This window comes from Elephas maximus, chromosome 3 (assembly GCF_024166365.1).
Source record: "Elephas maximus indicus isolate mEleMax1 chromosome 3, mEleMax1 primary haplotype, whole genome shotgun sequence".
Classification (NCBI taxonomy): Eukaryota; Metazoa; Chordata; class Mammalia; order Proboscidea; family Elephantidae; genus Elephas; species Elephas maximus.
In genome coordinates, this window is record NC_064821.1 from 77,396,717 (window position 1) to 77,417,958 (window position 21,242).

At 37.8% G+C, this 21,242-nt stretch overlaps 1 protein-coding gene across 3 annotated transcripts in view; it reads left to right on the forward strand.

The window, feature by feature from the left end:
* Positions 1–21,242, forward strand: part of AGO3 (argonaute RISC catalytic component 3) — a 177,778-nt gene that overhangs the window by 105,424 nt on the left and 51,112 nt on the right. For all 3 annotated transcript variants that reach the window (XM_049878743.1, XM_049878744.1, XM_049878745.1), the window contains 6 exons: positions 2,304–2,391; positions 2,531–2,678; positions 3,142–3,261; positions 11,627–11,749; positions 12,086–12,219; positions 16,497–16,681. In XM_049878743.1, coding sequence (XP_049734700.1) covers positions 2,304–2,391; positions 2,531–2,678; positions 3,142–3,261; positions 11,627–11,749; positions 12,086–12,219; positions 16,497–16,681 — 798 coding nt within the window. The remainder of the gene's footprint in view (positions 1–2,303; positions 2,392–2,530; positions 2,679–3,141; positions 3,262–11,626; positions 11,750–12,085; positions 12,220–16,496; positions 16,682–21,242) is intronic.

The window sequence follows — 21,242 nt, forward strand, 5'->3', positions numbered from 1 at the left end:
AGCAAAAGCTAATTTAGTAGGCTTTTAGAGCCTTATTAATAATTTTTTTAATTCAAGAGAGGACTTGAAAATAAGTTGTTGAGTGGTGTAAATAACAGAAATTTGTTTTAACATTTTCTGTTGTGTTTTCCCCCTAAATATAATATCTGTTTATTTTGCTTATTTCATCTGTTGGTATTGCCTTCTTATGAGGACTTCCCATGGTAGTGTTTTTATTTTCTCAGGCCTTTATAGTATAGAAGCATAGTAAATTCTCTAACTGATCTGAAATTTTAGTTTTATACACAATTACTAGTGAAAAACTACTTCACTGATTCATTTAGAAATGCTTCTCAAGAAAAATTCTTACAAATCTGGTACAGGGACGTTGTGTCTATTTAATATCTTAATTTGATATAAACAGAAGAAAGTATCCATATGAGTGAATTTTGTGTTTGGTACTGCAGTTAGTAATTAGACAGGAAAATAAGTTACACCGTAGTAGGCTTTCTTAATCTCAACACTATTGACATTTTGGGCTGGATAATTCTTTGTTGGGGGAAACGGGACTATCCTGTGCATTATAGGATACTTCGCGGTATCCCTGACCTCCACCCAGTAGATGCAAATAGAGTCCCCTAGTCGTGACAATCAAAAACATCTCCAGACATTTTCAAATGTCCCAAGGGGGCAAGATTGCACCCAATTGATAACCAATGCACTATAGGATTCACAAATATAAAAGGGAAATAATACAAAGAGGAGTAACCATAAATTCTGTCAGGGAGCTAAAAGTTATCCTCCATCTACCACTTTTATGTTTCCTCTTTTGGAGTCTAGGCCAAATTTTAGAAATGGGATTGCTGATCTATGACCAGTAACCACCATGTCTGTTAACTCTTCATTAGGTAGCTCTAAGACTGCACCGTCCAGTACTGGCCACATGTAGCTAATTCGATTTAAACTAAAAATAAGTAAAATTATAAATTCAGTCTCTCAGTCACACTAATCAAAATCATGTGCTTAGTAACCGTGTGTTGCTAATGATTACTGTATTAGCACGAATATAGAACATTCTACCATTTCAGAAAATTTTACTGGATAGCACTGCTTAAGGAAATTGATCCCAAAGAATTTGAGCCCATGGTTTAAAGACCATTGCTTCACATTCTAGAGCAGGCCTGGTATCCTCCAACCCCTAGGATCCACAGATAGGCCATAGGGATCCAGGAACACCTACAATCATAGGCTAAATTATGTGTACACCCACTTCTAACTTATCGACATGGTTAGGTTCCAAAGACCAGGTTGTTATGTGAAAATTGGCATTATGCAAAAATGGAGGATGACCACATCAGATCACAAAACGAAGGGTAACAGCATCATTCCGTAACTGCCAAATTACCTCATTACAGAACTGCCAAATTACATCGTTACATAACTCACAAACTACTGAGCATCATGGCCCAGCCAAGTTGACACGTACCCATAATCATCACAGTGTAACTCCCGCATTGCACCTCGGCATTCGTTACTGCCAGATGTACATTGTTAATACACAAAATAGCAGGATAGTAGATTTTTTACTGTTGCCGTAAATGTGAAATAGCAGATGAGGTAGTCTGTAAGTAAGGAGTAGGTGTGTATGTATTTTTCTAAGAGTTTATTGTTTCATTAGCCTCTCAAAGGGGTCCAGTCAGCAGCAAAAGGGTCACTATATTATGCTTCAATTAAATTGTCACTCCAATTCTGTTACAAGGGCCTAGATTTTTTTTCTCCCTTCTTTATAAATCTTTGAAGGACTTCCTTCTTCAGAGTTAACGAAATTCTGATCTTCAACTAGTATGTGATTACTGGCTTTCAAATGTCACATACTTAGAAGGTTATAGAATATCTTGAGAATTATTGCAACTCCCCTTTCATTTTTCCCACCCTCTCCCAGCATAAATATCTGAATTTATTATAAATAAAATTTTTTATTAATGGAATACTTTGTTTTTTAATATACAGGCTTTGCAAGTTTTATTCTATATTTTTAACATATAGAGTCTGATAGAGTAGGGAAAAGGCTTGGAGTTAGGTCTGTCATGATTATAACCATTATTAGGAATGTTATATTGAATCTTACGTTAATATAACATTGTCTATATTACAGATTTTCTATCTCTTCAGAATTTATCTGAGTTTTTGTAGTAGTGAACAGATTTTCTATCTCTTCAGAATTTATTTGAGTTTTTATAGTAGTTTTTATACAGCTTTATAAGTATTATAAATACTTTTACATGTGACGATTTTATAACCCCAGTTTTTCTTGTTGGGAACAGGTCTGAAGGTTGAAGTGACTCATTGTGGAACAATGAGAAGGAAATACCGTGTTTGTAATGTAACAAGAAGGCCTGCCAGTCATCAAACGTAAGAAAAACTGTGTTTGTCAAAGCAGATATGATGTGAGACAGCTTGCTGTAGTTAGAGAATTAGGAGTTTTGCTGGCTTATAATGGGATAAAGTTGATAATAATGTGTGTGTGTGTCTTTGTTTTTTTTCCCCCCAGCTTTCCTTTACAGTTAGAAAATGGCCAAACTGTGGAGAGAACAGTAGCACAGTACTTCAGAGAAAAGTATACTCTTCAGCTGAAGTACCCGCATCTTCCCTGTTTGCAAGTGGGGCAGGAGCAGAAACATACCTACCTTCCACTAGAGGTAATGCTTTTAGGCTGCTTAATATCCTCTTAACCATCATTCTTCTGGGGTCTTTTATGGCCTATAACCTACCTTACACTCACCTTCCAAAATAAATGTGAGCAAGTGTAAAGTAGGTTACAGGCCATGAAAGATCCCAAACTGTTTTTAGAATTTAATTTACTATAAACTTCCTGTGATGAAAAAATAATGGAAAAAATTCATTTGTCATCTTACCATTCCAGTGTAACCATTATTAGCATTTTGGTTCACTACTTTTCAGTCTTTATATCTAGTGCCCATTTTACATAATTATAATCATACTGTAAAGCAATTTTGTTTACTACTTTTTTACTTAACATACTATTAAAAATACAAGGTTTAATGATACAGATTTTAAATTTTTATTTCGCATGTAATTGGCACTGAGAGACAGCTAAAAAAAAAAAGATACATCTAGTACACAACTTTTCTTCATTTGTAGGTCTGTAATATTGTGGCAGGGCAACGATGTATCAAGAAGCTAACGGACAATCAGACTTCGACTATGATCAAGGCAACAGCAAGATCTGCGCCAGATAGACAAGAGGAAATTAGCCGACTGGTTAGTGATTAACTCTAGAAATAGGAATTTAAAACACACTAGGGCAAGCTATTAAAGAACCATGTCCTTATTAGACCATACCTAATTATCATTTCATGGACTGTCAGAATTAAAAGGGATAATGGAAATAATCTAGCAGTGTTCTGGGGGTAGGCCTTAATGGGTTCTGTGAGAAGGGTTAGATTCTTCTAATTTACCCCAAGATCTTTAATTACATCCAAAAACAGATTATCTCTGAACTATTGCTTCATTTTAGTAAACTGGAACTTTATCACCTCCCACCTATAAGAAGACAGGAAAAGTCAAGGTATTGTGACTGCTGTAGTGAGAGGTCTTTACACTTAGTCTAGGATTGCTTAGCCCCCCAGCGTTAGACTAGCAACTATACTGGATGCATAAAGAAATAAAAGACGGTTCCAACAAAAAGCCTTTTTTTGTATCTTCTATGCTGTTTCAGGAAACCCTGGTGGTGTAGTGGTTAAGAGCTACGGCTGCTAACCAAAAGGTTGGCAGTTCAGACCCACCAGGCACTCCTTGGAAACCGTATGGGGCAGTTCTACTCCGTCCTGTAGGGTCACTACGAGTCGAAATTGACTTAACGACGACAAGTTTTTTATGCTGTTTAACTGTTTCAAATAGAGGGTGAGGAAAGTTACCAATACTACTTTATAAAACTGATGGAATAAGGTAAAATGTAAAATAAAAGGGTACCTGGATCTTATCTCAGTCTCTCTTTGAATACCATGTAAACTGCCAAGCTGAAGAGAAAAAAAGTCTAGATATATGAATATTCTCCAAAACAACTTAAAACACTTAAAAAACAATTTAAAAGAATGTTAGAAATAAGTTGCAGAGCTGATTCTCTGATTTTGTAAACAAATTACAGAAAAATGGCCTTTTATTTTTTCCTTCTACTTTTTGTAAAGAATGAATGAAAGTTATTACATGATATTTAATCAGAAAAACAGTTTGGTTCTCATCCAAGATTTTTCTCTGATTCTACTGTGACAACATTTTAAAAGCTTGCCCCAAACCTTTAAGAGATTACAGACTCTCCCTAGAAATAAACCCAACCAGGTTGTGAAAAATCCAGGAAGCTGGACTATATGAAGAAAAACGCACCATCAGGATTGGAGGAAGACTTATTAACAACCTGCAGTACGCAGATGACACAACCTTGCTTGCCAAAAGTGAAAAAGGCTTGAAACACTTACTGCTGAAAGTCAAAGATTACAGCCTTCAGTGTGGAGTGCACCTCAACATGAAGAAAACAAAACTGGACCAATAAGCAACATCGTGATAAATGGAGAAAAGACTGAAGATTGTCAGGATTTCATTTTACTTGGATCCATAATCAGTGCCCATGGAAACAGCGGTCAGGAAATCAAACATGTTGCTTTGGGCAAATCTGCTGCAAAAGACCACTTTAAAGTGTTGAAAAGCAAAGATGTCACTTTGAGGGCTAGGGTGCTCCTGACCCAAGCCATGGCATTTTCAGTCAGCTAATATGCATGCAAAAGCTGAATAATGTATAAGGAAGACCAAAGAAGAACTGATACATTGGAATTATGGTGTTAGCAAAGAATATTGAATATACCATGGACTGCCAGAAGAACAAACAAATCTGTCTTGGAAGAAGTGCAGCCAAAATGCTCCTTAGAAGCAAGGATGGAGAAACTTTATCTCATGTACTTTGGACACATTATCAGGAGGGACCAGTCCTAGGAGAAGGACATTATGCTTGGTAAAGTAGAGGGTCAGTGAAAAAGGAAGATCCTCAACGAAATGGATTGACACCGTGACTGCAGTGGGGGCTCAAGCATAACAATGATTGTGAGGATGGTGCAGGACTGGGCAGTGTTTCATCCTGTTCTACATGGGGTTTCTGTGAGTTGGAACTGACTCAAAAGCACCCAGCAACAGCAACAGGGATATAAAAGACTTATACAAGGAAAACTGTAAAACACTACTGCAAGAAACTAAAGGGGATTTACATAAATGGAAAACATTCCATGCTCATGGACTGGAAGACTTAGATAGTAGACACTTGTTATTTTTGGTGATGGGAAAGGCAATACCAAATATGGGTGAAGTCAGCCCAGCTCAACCAAGGTCAATAAAGACACTAAGAAAAAAAAATAATAAAAAAAAAAAATGAAGACACTGAGAAGTACACAAGAAAAAGGGACAATTTCAGTAAATGCTATAACATACACAGTTTTGCAACAACCAAAAAAATATGTGTGGTTGCATAAGTAGATATGTATGCATATATATGTATAGGAAGGCATATGCAAGTAAGTACATGTGCATGTATAGGTGTATCTGTAGGCTTACATATATACACATCTGGTGTGTGCTGCATGAATATATATATATAAATATATGCACATACACACACATATATATAACAAAGCACATGGGGGCACAGTTAAGGAGGCTTCCTAGACATGTCCAGGCCACTCGCAGGGTTGGTTTACTGGGTTTAAAAGGCTTAGGACCTTAGTCTCAGGGATAGCTTAGTTAATTGGTATAACAGTTTATAAAGATAATGTTCTACATCCTGATTTGCTCAGTAGCATCTGCAATCTTGAACGCTTGTGAGCAGCCATCTGAGATACAACTATTGGTCTGTACTCGTATGGAGCAAAAGAGAGTGAAGGAAAACAACGGCTCAAAGAAAAAACTAGTCCACATGAGTAATAGCCCACATGAACACAGCCTTGTCTAACCTGAGACCAGAAAAACTAGATGGTGCCTGGCTATCACTCCCAACGTTTCTGCCCAGGGACACAATAGAAAGTCCCGGACAGAATGGGACATAAATGTAGAGCAAAGTTCAAACTCCTAAAAAAGGCCAGACCTACTGGACCAATAGGGACTAGAAGAAGCCCTGAGACTACTACCCTAAGATAACCTTTGAACTTGGAACTGAAGCTATTTCTGGAGGTCACCTTTCAGCCAAATAATAGATTGTCTTGTAAAATAAACAGTATCACCTGTGAGTAATGTGCTCCCTTAAACAATCAACTATATGAGACTTTCACCTAAACACAATAAATTATTATTTTTAAAAAAAGAGACTAGAACCTCTCACTGTCTCTAGTCTATAAAATCATAATAACAGGCTGTTCTTATTTATCACAGCTTAGTTGTTAAGTGAGACAATATTATATAGTCGTTAAAAGCACAGGCTTTAGGATCTAACAGTCCTGGGTTCAAAGGTTATCTTCACTTAATGCTACAAGAAGTGCAGTGATTGAGAGTAGGAAATCTAAGATCAGAACATATATGGGTTCCGATTCTATGTCACTTGTTTAACTGTGTGGTTTTAGACAAATCATTTTAACTTTACATAGTTTTATCCTCTGGAAAATAAAGATTGTCAAAGACCTACCTCATAAGATTATTATGAAAATTAATTATAAAGCTCTTAGCACCAAGCATACCAAACCAAAAAAACCAAACCCAGTGCCGTCGAGTCGATTCTGACTCATAGCGACCCTATAGGACAGAGTAGAACTGCCCCACAGAGTTTCCAAGGAGCGCCTGGCGGATTCGAACTGCCGACCCTTTGGTTAGCAGCCATAGCACTTAACCACTATGCCACCAGGGTTTCCGGCACCAAGCATACGCACAGTAAAAAAAAAAGAAAAAAAACATTGCCATCGAGTCAGTTCTGACCCTATCAGACAGAGTAGAACTGCTTCAAACGGTTTCCAAGGAGTGCCTGGTGGATTCAAACTGCCAACCTTTTGGTTAGCAACCATGGCTCTTAACCATTACCCCACCACACAGCAAGTCTTGGTAAATAGTAGTAGTTAAAGTTGTAACCTTACTATGTGCTAAAACCAAAAATGAATGGCACTTAAAAGCGAATAAAAAATGTATTAGTACCTAATTCAGAAAATGACTTTCCTACTTATTGTGAGGACATCCTTTTTACATATTTAGATTATATAGGTTTTTTTAAATGGATTATTACTCAAAGGCGTGAGCACAGTCATCTTTTTGAAAATAACCTGTGTGACATTCACCTTGAAAGCAAGTAACCATGTATGGAAAAACATGGTTACAATAGCACTCTGTAAACATGAATTATTCTGAGATCCAAGTCTATCCTTAATTATACTATATTTGATTTTACGTATGGATATATTATGAAAAAATTATAAACTGTAACTTACTGTAGCTTTCTAATCTGTCTCAAGTGTATCCCCATTAAATGAATTTTGTGATGTGGCAACGTTGTTGTTAGGTGCCATCGAGTTGGTTCCGACTCATAGCTACCATATGCACAACAGAAGGAAATACTGCCTGGTCCTGCACCATCCTTAAAATTGTTGCTATGCCTGAGCGCATTGTTGCAGCTGCTGTGTCAATCCATCTAGTTGAGGGTCTTGCTCTTTTTTGCTGACCTTCTACTTTACCAAACATGATGTCCTTTTCCAGGGACTGATCCCTCTTGACAACATGTCCAAAGCATGTGAGTCAGAGTCTCACTGGGCTTTGCTTCTGGGGAGCATTCTGATTGTACTTCGTCCAAGACAGATAAGTTCATTCTTTTGGCATTCCATGGTATATTCAATATTTTTCACCAGCACCATGATTCAAAGGTGTCAATTCTTTGGTCTTCCTTATTTATTGTCCAGCTTTCACATGCATATGAGACAATTGAAAACACCTTTGCTTGGGTCAGGTGTACCTTAATCTTCAGGGTGACATCTTTGCTTTTTAATACTTAAAAGAGACCTCTTGCAGCCCATTTGCCCAGTGCAATGCATCTTTTGATTTCTTGACTGCTGTTTCCATGGGTATTGATTGTGGATCCAAGTACAATGAAATCCTTGACAACCTCAATCTTTTCTCCATTTATCATGATGTTGCTTATTGGTCCAGTTGTGAGGATTTGTATTTTCTTTATGTTGAGGTGTAATCCATACTGAAGGCTGTGATCTTTGATTTTCATCAGTAAGTACTTCAAGTCCTCTTCACTTTCAGGAAGCAAGGTTGTGTCATCTGCATAACGCAGGTTGTTAATGAGTCTTCCTCAAATCCTGATACCCCGTTCTGCTTCATACAGTCTACCTTCTCAGATATTTGCTCAGCATACAGATTGAATAGGTACGGTGAAAGGATACAGCCCTGACGCACACCTTTCCTGACTTTAAACCGTGTAGTATCACCTTGTTCTGTTCGAAAGACTGCCTCTTGATCCATGTACACATTCCTCATGAGCACAATTTAAGTGTCCTGGAATTCCCATTCTCCTCAATGTTAGCCATAATTTGTTATGATCCACAAAGTCGAATGCCTTACCATAGTCAATAAAACACAGGGAAACATCTTTCTGGTATTCTCTGCCTTCAGCCAGGATCCATCTGACATCAGCAATGATATCCCTAGTTCCACATCCTCTTCTAAATCCAGCTTGAATTTCTGGCAGTTCCCTGTTGATATACTACTGCAGCCAATTTTGAATGATCTTCAGCAAAATTTTGCTTACATGTGATATTAATGATATTCAATAACCTCTTTATTCAGTTGGATCCACCCTTTCTTGGGAATAGGCATAAATATAGATCTCTTCCAGTTGCTTGGCCAGGTAGCTCTCTTCCAAATTTCTTGGCATAGATGAGTGAGCACTTCCAGTGCTTCATCCATTTGTTGAAGCATCTCAATTGGTATTCCATCAGTTCCCGGAGCCTTGTTTTTTGCCAGTGGGCTTCAGTGCAGCTTGGACATCTTTCTACCATGGTTCCTGATCATATGTTACCTCCTGAAATAACTGAACGTCGACCAATTCTTTTTGGTATAGTGACTCTATGTATTCCTTCCATCTTCTTTGGATACTTCCTGCCTCAAGTAATATTTTCCTCGTAGAATCTTTTAGTACTGCAACTTGAGGCTTGAATTTTTCTTCAGTTCTTTCAGCTTGAGAAATGCTGAGTGTGTTCTTGCCTTTTGGTTTTCTATCTCCAGGACTTTGCACAAGTTATCATAATACTTTGTCTTCTTAAGCAGCCCTTTGAAATCTTCTGTTCAGTTATTTCACTTCATTTTTTCCTTTTGCTTTAGCTACTCGACATTCAAGAGCAAGTTTCAAAGTCTCTTCTGACATCCATTTTGGTCTTTCCTTTCTCTGCTTTCTTTTTAATGACCTCTTGCTTTCTTCATGTATGATGTCCTTGGTGTCATTCCACAGCTTGTCTGATCTTCTGTCATTAGTGTTCAACGCATCAAATCTATTCTTGAGACCAAAAACCTGTTGCCGTCGAGTCAGTTCCAACTCATAGAGACCCTATAGGGGAGAGTAGAACTGCCTTATAGAGTTTCCAAGGAGCACCTGGTAGATTTGAATTGCCGACCTTTTGATTAGCAGCCAAAGCACTTAACCACTGTACTACTAGGGCTTCCAATTCTTGAGATAGTCTCTAAATTCAGGTGGGATATACTCAAGGTCGCACTTTGGCTCTCGTGGACTTGTTCTAATTTCTTCAGTTTCACCTTGAACTTGCATATGAGCAACTGAAGGTCTGATCCACAGTCAGCCCCTGGCCTTATTCTGACTGATGAATTGAGCTTTTCCATTGTCTCTTTCCACAGATGTAGTTGATTTGATTCCTGCGTATTTCATCTGGCAAGGTCCCTGTGTATACACGCCATTTATGTTGGTGAAAAAAGGTGTTTGCAATGAAGAAGTCGTTGGTCTTACAAAATTCAGTCATGTGATCTCCAGCATTGTTTCTGTCACCAAAGCCATATTTTCCAACTACCAATCCTTCTTTGTTTCCACCTTTGGCGTACCAATCACCAGTAATTATAAGTGCATCCCGATTGCATGTTCGATCAGTTTCAGACTGCAGAAGTTGGTAAAAATCTTCAATTTCTTCATCTTTGGCCTTAGTGGTTGGTGTGTAAATTGAATAATAGTTGTATTAACTGGTCTTTCTTGTAGGTGTATGGGTATTATCCTATCACTGACAGTGTTGTACTTCAGGATAGATCTTGAAATGTTCTTTTTGATGATGAGTATGACAGCCTTCCTCTGTAATTTGTCATTCCCGGCATAGTAGACCGTATGATTGTCCAATTCAGAAAGACCAATACCAGTCCATTTCACCTCACTAATGCCGAGGATGTCGATCTTTATGCGTTCTATTTCAGTTCAGACAATTTCCAATTTTCCTAGATTCGTACTTCTTACATTCCAGGTTCTGATTATTAATTGATGTTTGCAGCTGTTTCTTGTCATTTTGAGTTGTGCAACATCAGCAAATGAAGGTCTTGAAAGTTTGGCTTCATCCATGTAATTAAGGTACACTCTACTTTGAGGAGGCAGCCCTTCCCCAGTCGTATTCTGAGTGCCTTCCAACCTGAGGAGCTCATCTTCCAGCACTATATCAGACAGTATTCTGTTGCTATTCATAAGGTTTTCACTGGCTAATGCTTTTCAGAAGTAGACTGCCGGGTCCTTCTTCCTGGTCTGTCTTCTTAGTCAGAAGCTCAGCTGAAACCTGTCTGCCATGGGTGACCCTGCTGGTATTTGAATACAGGTGACATAGCTTCCAGCATCACAGAAACAGACAAGCCCCCACAGTATGACAGACTGACAGATACATGAGGGCAGTATGGCACTACTTATCTGAAAATGCTAAAGTAAATTTTATATAAATTGTAAATCAGATAATTAGGGGGACAAGCTTTAGGATTATCGGTGGGTGTATGGCAATATTTGCTATCAAACTCTATGTAAAATAATCCTTCATTGTATATGTTTGGATCCTCTGTGGGGCCCTGGTGGCACATTGGTTAAGAGCTATGGCATGCTACAGCTGCTCACCAAAAAGTTAGCAGTTCAAATCTACCAGTCACTTCTTGGAAACCCTGTGGAGCGGTTCTACTTTGTTCTGTAGGGTCACGACGAGTCGGAATCAACTCATTGGCAATGGGCTTGGTTTTTGGTTTTTGGATCCTCCATAATCTGGGATTCTTAACCCTTTTTACATCAAGTATTTCTTTGAGAATCTATTATAATCTACAAACCACCCTCCCAAAACCTCCTAGGTCAAATCATATAAAATTACTATTTTTATAGATCAAACACAATGAAAATTTCTTAGGATTTAACCTAATATATACATTTAAATTTTGTATGAGTTGTCAGGGAGTTCACAGACTTCTTTGCAGTTCATTCATAACCCCTGGTTCCCAAGAGTCTCTTCTCTACAGTTGGGCATCATTAGTAAGACCTATTGCAAAACGTGTTGTTGACACAGCAAAGGAAAATAAGTAGAAGGTTCTGGTGAGTAAAACAGGATTTTATGAAATTTTGTGAATAACTGTGAACTTTTTCTGTGGTTAGGTAAGAAGTGCAAATTATGAAACAGATCCATTTGTTCAGGAGTTTCAATTTAAAGTTCGGGATGAAATGGCGCACGTGACCGGACGCGTACTTCCAGCACCTATGCTACAGTATGGAGGACGGGTAAAAAACTCTTGATAGTTTCTTAATTTTGCTCAAAGTTTCTAAGTAAGGAGATAAGAGCATCCTAGCTGAGTCTGGAATTTAGAAAGTGTTTTATTGTTCCAACAATATTTTTTTGTTGTTGTTTTAAGGTGGATGTCATTGCTTCAGTTTAGTAGAATTACTTATTTAATGAGTATAGATAATATTGTCATAGAACAGTCTGTTACATGTGGAATATTAGAAATATTTCAGTTCAGCAATTTGAAATGCCTATTTCCAGCTCATTGAAATAAATTATATGTTAAGTTTTTATCCTTTTTTACCTTGTTGTATCTCTTTCTCCTTTTTTTATAGAATCGGACAGTAGCAACACCAAGCCACGGGGTATGGGACATGCGAGGGAAACAATTCCACACAGGAGTTGAAATCAAAATGTGGGCTATAGCTTGTTTTGCCACACAGAGGCAGTGCAGAGAAGAAATACTGAAGTAAGGCATGTCATTACTTTGGTTCTGAGACCTTTTTGTATTTAGATTTGTATTTCAATTTTAAATTAGTCAGCTAGTGTTCTAACCGGTGTTGCCTCAATATGGAGAATGTTTAACCACTGAACCTTTAAACATGTTTCTAAATAGTTTGATGAAGATTCCTAACTTACTTAGTCATAGTAAAGTTATTAGTTTATTCTTCTAGACATCCTGATACACTTAGTTTCCTAGGATTGCCTTAACAAATTACCGCAAACTGGGTAGCTGAAACAGAAGTCTGAAATCAAGGTGTTGTCAGGGTTGCGCTTTGTCTAAAGGTTCTGGAGGAAAATCCTTTCTTGTCTCTTCCAGCTCTGGAAGTGCTTAGTTGTGGAAGCATAACTTTAGTCTCTGCCTCCATCTTCACATTGGCTGCCTGTCATCCCTCTGTGTAGGTCTCTGTGTCTCTTCTCTTTTCATAAGGATACCAGTCATATTGGATCATGGCCCACCCTACTCCAGAATGACCTCCTGTTAACTAATTACATCCACAAAGGCCCTATTCCTAGATAAGGTCACATTCACAAGTGGGGGGCGTGTTAAGACTTCACTATTACCTTTTGGGGACACAGTTCAACCCATAACAGGCTTGTATGGTAGCGGCAGCATCATTGATTTTGATGGGAGATAAGTTAGGTTTAATTCTCAGTTTTGCCACTTCCTAACTGTATTGCCATGGATAACTTATTTAGTCTCATTATGCTTAGTTTTCACCTTTGTAAAAGAGAAAATACAGGTAGTCCCTGACTTAGGACATATTTCAGTTAATGATGAACCGCACTTAAGACCTTTGGTTTTTTTTTTGTAGTACATACATTGTTGCAGCATGTAATTTGCTGATGTTACCACTCTCAGTTGTTCACTTGCAGATGGTTATGTGTAATGCTTCCAACCCCCAAAGACAACAAAAGGATCGAATTCATAAAGATAGTGATAATAAAAGGCAATAATGAAAACTAAAAAAGAACTGACTTACCATGGAATCGAACTGAACCCCGTTGTAAGTCGAGGACTACCTGTAGTATCTACCTAAAGAGTGAAGATTGAATAAGATTATAAGTATAAAATGCCTGGCGCATAAAGTGAGCAATCAATTGATGGTAGCTATAATTTTTTTTTAATACTTGTGTGTATACCTTCTTAGCAGCAGCTACCACCAAGCTTCACTTTTCTTAAATTTAACGGTTATGGAACAAGGAAGATCTTTATTCCAACCACCTAACGTACTCCTATGGTTGGAAGGCTTATGGGAAATAAAATCAAGCTTCCCCTGAGAAAGAAATTGGGGGACCCCTGCTGCTTGGTTGTTTTTGTTTTAGCTTTTATTCTATTATGATAGAAAACAAATTTGGACCTTGAAGTTGAGGCTGTATGTTCTTAGTGTTTATATGCCTGTGTTCCCTTTCTTTCCTTCCATGTCAGAGCAAGAGATGTTCTTTTGTTCTTCTTCTACTCCAAAGCTAATTCTCCCATTTTGTCCATTTTCTCCAGGCTTATTCAATGCCAGTTCCTCTATCTGTACTCTTTATCACATCCCTTCCAGTCTCTTCTAAGACGTTTAATCATAAATTTTCTCTCATTTCTTCAACATATTTCTCACAACTGGTTCGATCGCAGTCAAAAGCATGCTTGGCTCTCCCGTTAAAAAATAAGGCAAAGAAAGTATTTCTCTTAATTCTAAGTTCCTTTACAACTACTGTCCCATTTCTCCTTATTTCTCAATTGTGATTTTTGAAAGCGTGGGTTTAAACAACTCATATCTACTTCCTTACTTTCCAAAATTTGACTTCTGCCTTTTCCCCCCACTTCCCCAGATTCCTTCCCTCCGCATATAAGTGCTCAACAATCTTCTGTTCCTTTTTTTTTTTTTTTTTTCAGTTTACCTAACTTATTCTTTCAGGCCTCCATCCATTCTCCTTCCTTGAAATCATAGTGCTTTGCTGAAACTGGGTGCTATAAGATCTCTGATATCTTTGTGCTTATCAAGTCTAATGGTTCCTTCTTGGCCATTATTTTCCTCAAAATATGTACAGCATTAGATATAATTGACTACCTTCTTGATGTATTCTTCCCTCGACTTCGTGGTTCCTTTTTTTTTTCCCCCCACTTTGTCTGGTTTCTTTTCCTGCTCTCTGTCTCTTCTTGCTCCTTTAGATCTGACACAGTCTCAGTGGCTTGTGCTGTCACCCTTGTTTGAGGAGATGTGCTGGCATGAAAGAGTACCAGCTCTGCTTCTTGTCTCTTTGATGGAGAATAGTATTCAAAACCAGCTTGATATTTAAAATCTTTTACTTGCATCTTAAGTTTTTCCTCATTACTCCCTTTTACATACTCTGAACAAAGAAACTGAAGCGCCTTATTCCCTATATCTCCCTGGCATTTTTTTGCCATGTCTGCTCATGCTCTTCTCCACTGAGAATGGCCCCCTCCTATCTCTGCCTATCCAAATACCACCCAATCTTCTGAGTCCTCATGCAGGAGATAATCTGTCTCACCCCTAAATTAACATACTAATTTATAAATATCTATTTGTGCTTGTCACTTTCTGCCTTGTATTATAATTATGTGTATAACTATTTTATCTCCCCCTCAAGATTCTAATTTTCTTAAGAAAATTGTTCTTGAGGGAGAGATAAGATAGTTATACAAATAAGTTAAAATCTCCACTAATAGCTCCTATAAAGTAGGACCATTGTGAGTAGTCCATCAGTGATTTAGAGACCAATTTAACCTAGTTCAGGCCAGAATTTGCCTTGCCTCCTTCATATGAGAATTAAAAAAATTCTGTTTAGCTCTGTTCATTCTTTCTTGTTAATACTGCATCTCTAAATTTATGTATTAATGATCAGTTAATATGATTTTTATCCCACTGCTTTCAAGTAAAGTATCATAAGGACAGTTTATTACAGTGTTATGGTTATCTTATTTGACCTCCAAAGGCCAAAGAAGATACTCCAGTTGTTTTTCAAAACTTAGAGTTATTCTTCGTACTTTACATTTGTTATTTATGATTTAAATAGAAGCCTCCTAATCACTGGGCGGAAACCCTGGTGGTGTAGTGGCTAAGAATTCAGCTGCTGACCAAAAGGTCAGCAGTTTAAATCTACCAGGTACTCCTTGGAAACCCTGTGGGGCAGTTCTGCTCTGTCTTATAGTTGCTATGAGTGCGAATTAACTCGATAGCAATGGGTTTATTTTTTGTTTTTAATCATTGAGCCTATGACTCATGTTCAGGCTGACTAAAAATATTCAACTTCATACTTCTTGGATTAAGCACTAATATTGAAAAGGAAAAGGGAATTTCTACAAGCTGCATTTCTGTCCTGAGAGGGACAGAGCAATTTTGAGCAAAGATCGCTCAGATCCTTGACTTAGGACCTTATTTGTTTTAAAAACAAATAAAGTGTTTGTAAAATCCCCGTATCATTATTCACTTATGCTAGGCTAAATGCAGAATTATGTTTAAATATGAAGTTATTTGTTTTTTGTGTTTTTCAGTGTAGCTGAAAGTACCTTAAAGTGCTGGCTGCCTCCTTTGTTTTGTTTTGCTTTTAATCTCTTCTGAGCTGATAATCTTTCCTGCTATCCTAGCTTAAGATATGTAATATTGTGGAAAGAAATTCTGGACTGGGTCATACTTCTAGCTCTGCCATTTATGTAATCACTTGACTTGATTAAATACTTAATGTCATTGAAGCTATTTCCTGATCTATAAAATGGCAATAATACATGACCTGCCTCTTCCTTACGAATCTTGTCAGAATGAAATTAGAAAATGTACAGTAGCTAAAATTTATCAAGTTCTTAACCATGTATCAAGTAATATGGTAAGTGCTTTTATATGCATTATCTCATTTAATATTCATACCAGTTCTGTAATGGAAATAATCATTTTTACATAAAGAAAACTGAAATAATTTAAGATTTTATAGCTAGTAAGTAGAAGAACTGGGATTGAAACCCACCACTCTGACCCTAGACCTGAGCTCTTAACCAGCACACTCTAGTACTGATGGCCTCTGTAAACTACAAAATACCATGTAATTGTGCAGTGGTGTTTTTAGTTCCCAAGTAGATTACTAACCCACCTTTGCTTTAACATCAGTAGTGTGGTGACGTCTTTTATATTGCACACACAAATCTTTGCATCATTTTCCATTCCCTTCCCAAACTTTCTATTAGTACTTGAAAGGTGTTGATGACTAGACAAAGGGTTTAGTTTTAGTGGTTTCTTCTAGGGGTTTCACGGACCAGCTGCGGAAGATTTCCAAGGATGCAGGGATGCCCATCCAGGGCCAGCCTTGTTTCTGCAAATATGCACAGGGGGCAGACAGCGTGGAGCCCATGTTCCGGCATCTCAAGAACACCTACTCTGGGCTACAACTCATTATCGTCATCCTGCCAGGGAAGACGCCAGTGTATGGTAAGGATATCTTAAGACTGCCTTTTTCCTTAACTACTTGATATTCCTTTTAGATGTTGCAACATATCCTAAACCTTCTAAGTATTAAAACATTTTATAGCTATAGTATGTAAAACCATGCATCGTTAATGTTAAAAAAAAAAAAAGACAAATCAGTAGAGCAAACTAAACAGTCCAGGAAGAGATACTGTGAAAAAATTTCAGTAGCTAAAAGAGACATCACAAAGCAGTGCTTAAGGGAAAAATATTCTATAAAAGTGGCAGTGAGATACCTGGAGTATCTGCATAGTATAGTAACAGACAGAAGCTCTGGAATCAGACCGTGTTGCTTAATTTTTAAGTGCGGCCAGTTGTACTATCTGTGTAGCTGTGGCTCATTTACTTAACCACACTAAGCCTTAGTTTCTTCATCTGTGAAACTGGGATATTAATAATACCTAACCCATAGGGTTGCTATAAGAATTAAAAGAGTTTACATACATAAAAAGCCTAGAATGACACCTGTGATACAGTAAGCATTCAATGAATGTTAGTTTTTATTATTGTGAACAAAATAAGGTTTTGTAAAACTTAAAGAGTTAAACATGAATTATTAAATTGCACACTTAATTGTCCTCATGTGGAATCTGTGCATAAATCAAGAGGCAGGCGTTCAGACAGAACAAGGGGATACTGTGTATTTTAAAATTGGAAAAAGTGTGTGGCAGGGTTGTGTTCTTTCACCTTATTCAATCTATGTGCTGAATAAATGATCCAAGAAACTGGGCTAGATGAAGAGCGCAGCACCAGGATTGGAGGAAGACTCATTAACAACCTGAGGTAAGCAGATGACACAACCTTCCTTGTCAAAAGTGAAGACCACTTGAAGCACTTATTGATGAGGATAAAAGACTACGTCCTTCAATATAGATTACATCTGAACATAAAAAACGAAAATCCTTACAACTGAACCAGTAAACATCATGAGAAAATAATGAATTGTCAAGGATTTCATTCTTCTTGGGTCAGCAATCAATGCCCATGGAAGCAGCAGTCAAGAAATCAAACAACGTATTGCACTGGGCAAATCTGTGGCTAGAAACTTGAAATTTTCAAGTGTTAAAGAGCAAAGATGGGGCCACATAAACCAGAGACTCCATTGGCCTGGGACCAGAAGAACTAGATACTGCCCGGCTACCACCAGTGACCGCCCTGATGGAGCAAGAGAAAAGTGGGGCGCAGAACTCTAATTCTAGTAAAATGACCAGACTTAATGGTCTGACTGAGACTGGAGGAATCCTGGAAGACATGGCCCTTGGACTCTCTGTTAACCCTGATGGACTCTTGGACTCTCTGTTGACCCAGAACTAAAACCATTCCCAAAGCCAGCTCATCAGGCGAAGATTAGACCGGACTGTGAGATATAAAATGATACTCGTGAAGAGTGTGCTTGTTAGTTCAAGTATATACATGAGACTCAATGGGCAGCTAGTGTCCAGAGGTGAGATGAGAAGGCAGAAAAGGACAAGAGGAGCAGATTGAATGGACACAGGAAATCTAGGGTGGAAAGGAATAGTGTGCTGTCACATTATAGAGAGAGCAGCTAGGGTCATATAACAATGTTTGTATAAATTTTTGTATGAGAGACTAACTTGAGCTGTAAACTTTCACTTAAAGCACAATTAAAAAAACAAAAAGCAAAGATGTCAGTTGGACGACTAAGGTGCGTCTGACCCAAGCCGTGGTATTTTTCTTTGTCCCATGTGTGTGCAAAAGATAAACAGTAAAAAGGAAGACCAAAGCAGAATTGATGTATTCATATTCCGGTGTTGAAGAATATCAAATATACCACAGACTGCCAGAAGAAGAACAAATCTGTCCTGAAGGATGTACAGACAGAATGCAACTCAGAAGGGAGGATGGGGAGACCTTCCGTGAGATGGATGGACACACTGGCTGCAACAATGGGCTTAAACATAGCAACAATTTTGAGGATGGTGCAGGACCAGACAGTGATTGTTCTTCGTATGTAGGGCCGCTATGAGTCAGAGCCAACTCAACAGCACCTAACGACAACAACGAACTGTGCAAAAACAGAAGGTGTATAATTTTCAAACCACCAAATGGAATATGATTATTTAAGTTTTAGAAATAATAGAGGAAATCACAAAGGAAAAAATATTTTATTTGCCTATGTAAAAATTAAAATTTCTGTGACAAAAATATATCTAAAATTAAAAGGAAAACAATATAATGTGAAAAATAGTTGCAGCAAATGGAAACAATAAAGGGCTAATCTATTATTAGAATAGTAATTAAAATATTCATACATGTGGATTATTGGGTTCAATAAAGGAAAAACGTTCCTCTGTTCTTTTAGATTAATGAGCAAGGAGTATAAAGCAGAATTTCTCAGGGAGAAACAAAACATGTAAATGGGTGACAAAAGGTTGGGTTTCACCAGTAGTTAAAGAAAAGTACAAATTAATAAGGAAAAATTTTATGCTGCTAACTTAGCAAATATAATTTAAATATTTTAAGACCTAGTGCTTGTGAGTACTCTACTTGTGTGTATAAAACCTAGTGACTCTGGTACGTTAATACATTGCTGGTGGCAATATAAATTGATAATACCCTTTACATCCAAAGTCATAAAAATGTGTTTTTAGTAAAAATACTTCGATTTAGTATTTCCACTTCCAAGAATCTATTCAAAGGAAAAAATTCGTAATGTAAAAAAATTTCTACGCGCAAAGATTTTCATACTGACACCTGTGATATTAAAAAACGGCAAAGAACTGGTCTTAAACAATGAGTAAACTATAATATAAAAAAAAATTTTTTTAATGTTGGTGAAATATTATTCAGTGATAAGAAATGATAGTTATAAATGTCAAAAGATAAAATCTTAAAAGTTGTGATAATACAGGAGAGGTTAGCACAACTGGACTAAACCAAAAGCAAAGAAATTTCCTGAATACAACCGAACACTTCGAAGGCCGGAATAGCAGGGGCAGAGGCCTGGGGACCATGGTTTCAGGAGACATCTAGGTCAATTGCCATAACAAAATGTATTAAGAAAACATACTGCATCCCACTTTGGTCAGTGTCGTCTGGGGTCTTAAATGCTAGCAACCAACCATCTAAGATGCATCAATTGGTCTGAACCCACCTGGAGCAAAGGAGAATGAAGAACACCAAAGACACAAGGTAAATGTGAACCCAAGAGACGGAAAGGGCCACATTAACCAGAAACTCCATCATCCTGAGACCAGAAAACTAGATGGTGCCTGGCAACAACTGATGACTGCCCTGACAGGGAACACAACAGAGAATCCCTGATGGAACAGGAAAACAGTGGGATGCTGACCTCAAATTCTTTTTAAAAAACCAGACTTAATGCTCTGACTGAGACTAGAGGACCCCGGAGGCCATGATCCCCAGACCTTCTGTTGGCCCAGGACTGGAACCATTCCCAAAGCCAGCTCTTCAGACTGGGATTGGTCTACACTGTAAGACAGAAAATGATACTGATGAGGAGTGAGCTGCTTGGCTCAAGTAGACATATGAGAGTATGTGGGCAGCTCCTGTTTGGAGATGGGATGAGAAGGCAGGAGGGGGTCAGGAGCTGGTTGAATAGACACGGGGAACAGCTCGAAAAGGAGGAATGTGCTGTCTCATCAGGAGGAGAGCAGCTAGGAGTACATAGCAAGGTGTGTGTAAGTTTTTGTATGACAGACTGACTTGATTTGTAAACTTTCACTTAAAGCACAATGAATTTTAAAAAACTGTGATAAAATACAGAAGTCCGTTATCTTTTAAACTCAATGAATTTGTAAATCAGTAAGGGAAAGACAAACAATCCAGCAAAAAATAGGAAAGGACATAAAACAGAAAAATGAATGATCTTATGAAAAGATGCTTGGCCTCATTTAATCATTAAAAGTATGTGAACCAAAATCAGGTTTTTTCCACCAACAATGATAATACCCATTGTTGGCAAGGATGTGAATAAATACACACTTTGTCCACTGTTTGTGGGAGGATAAGTTGGTATTACCATAGTCTCTAAACTGATTTTCTCTAGTTTCCTTCTAGTCCAGTCTCTACATTTGCTTGCAGAGTGATCTTTTTTTAATTAATAGACTTTTTATTTATTAGAACAATTTTAGACTTAACAGAAAAATTGAACAGATAGGACAGAGATTTCTCATATACCCTCCTCTTCCTCACACAGGTTCCCCTATTATTAATACCTTGAATTAAGGTTCCTGGGTGGCACAAGGGGTTTGTATTAGACTACTGATCTTAAGGTTGGTGGTTCTAACCCCACCCCCAGTGGCGCCGCAGAAGAAAGGCCTGGTGATCTACTTCTGTAAAGATTACAACCCTGTAGAGCAGTTCTACTCTGTAACACAGTGTCGCCATAACTTGGAATCAACTCGATTTTGGTTTGCATTGGTGTAGTACATTTGATGAACCAATATTGATAGTTATTAAGCAAAGTTCATAGTTTGCATTTAGGTTCACTCTTTTCATTGTACAGTTCTGTGGCTTTTGACAGATGTATAATGTCACGTAT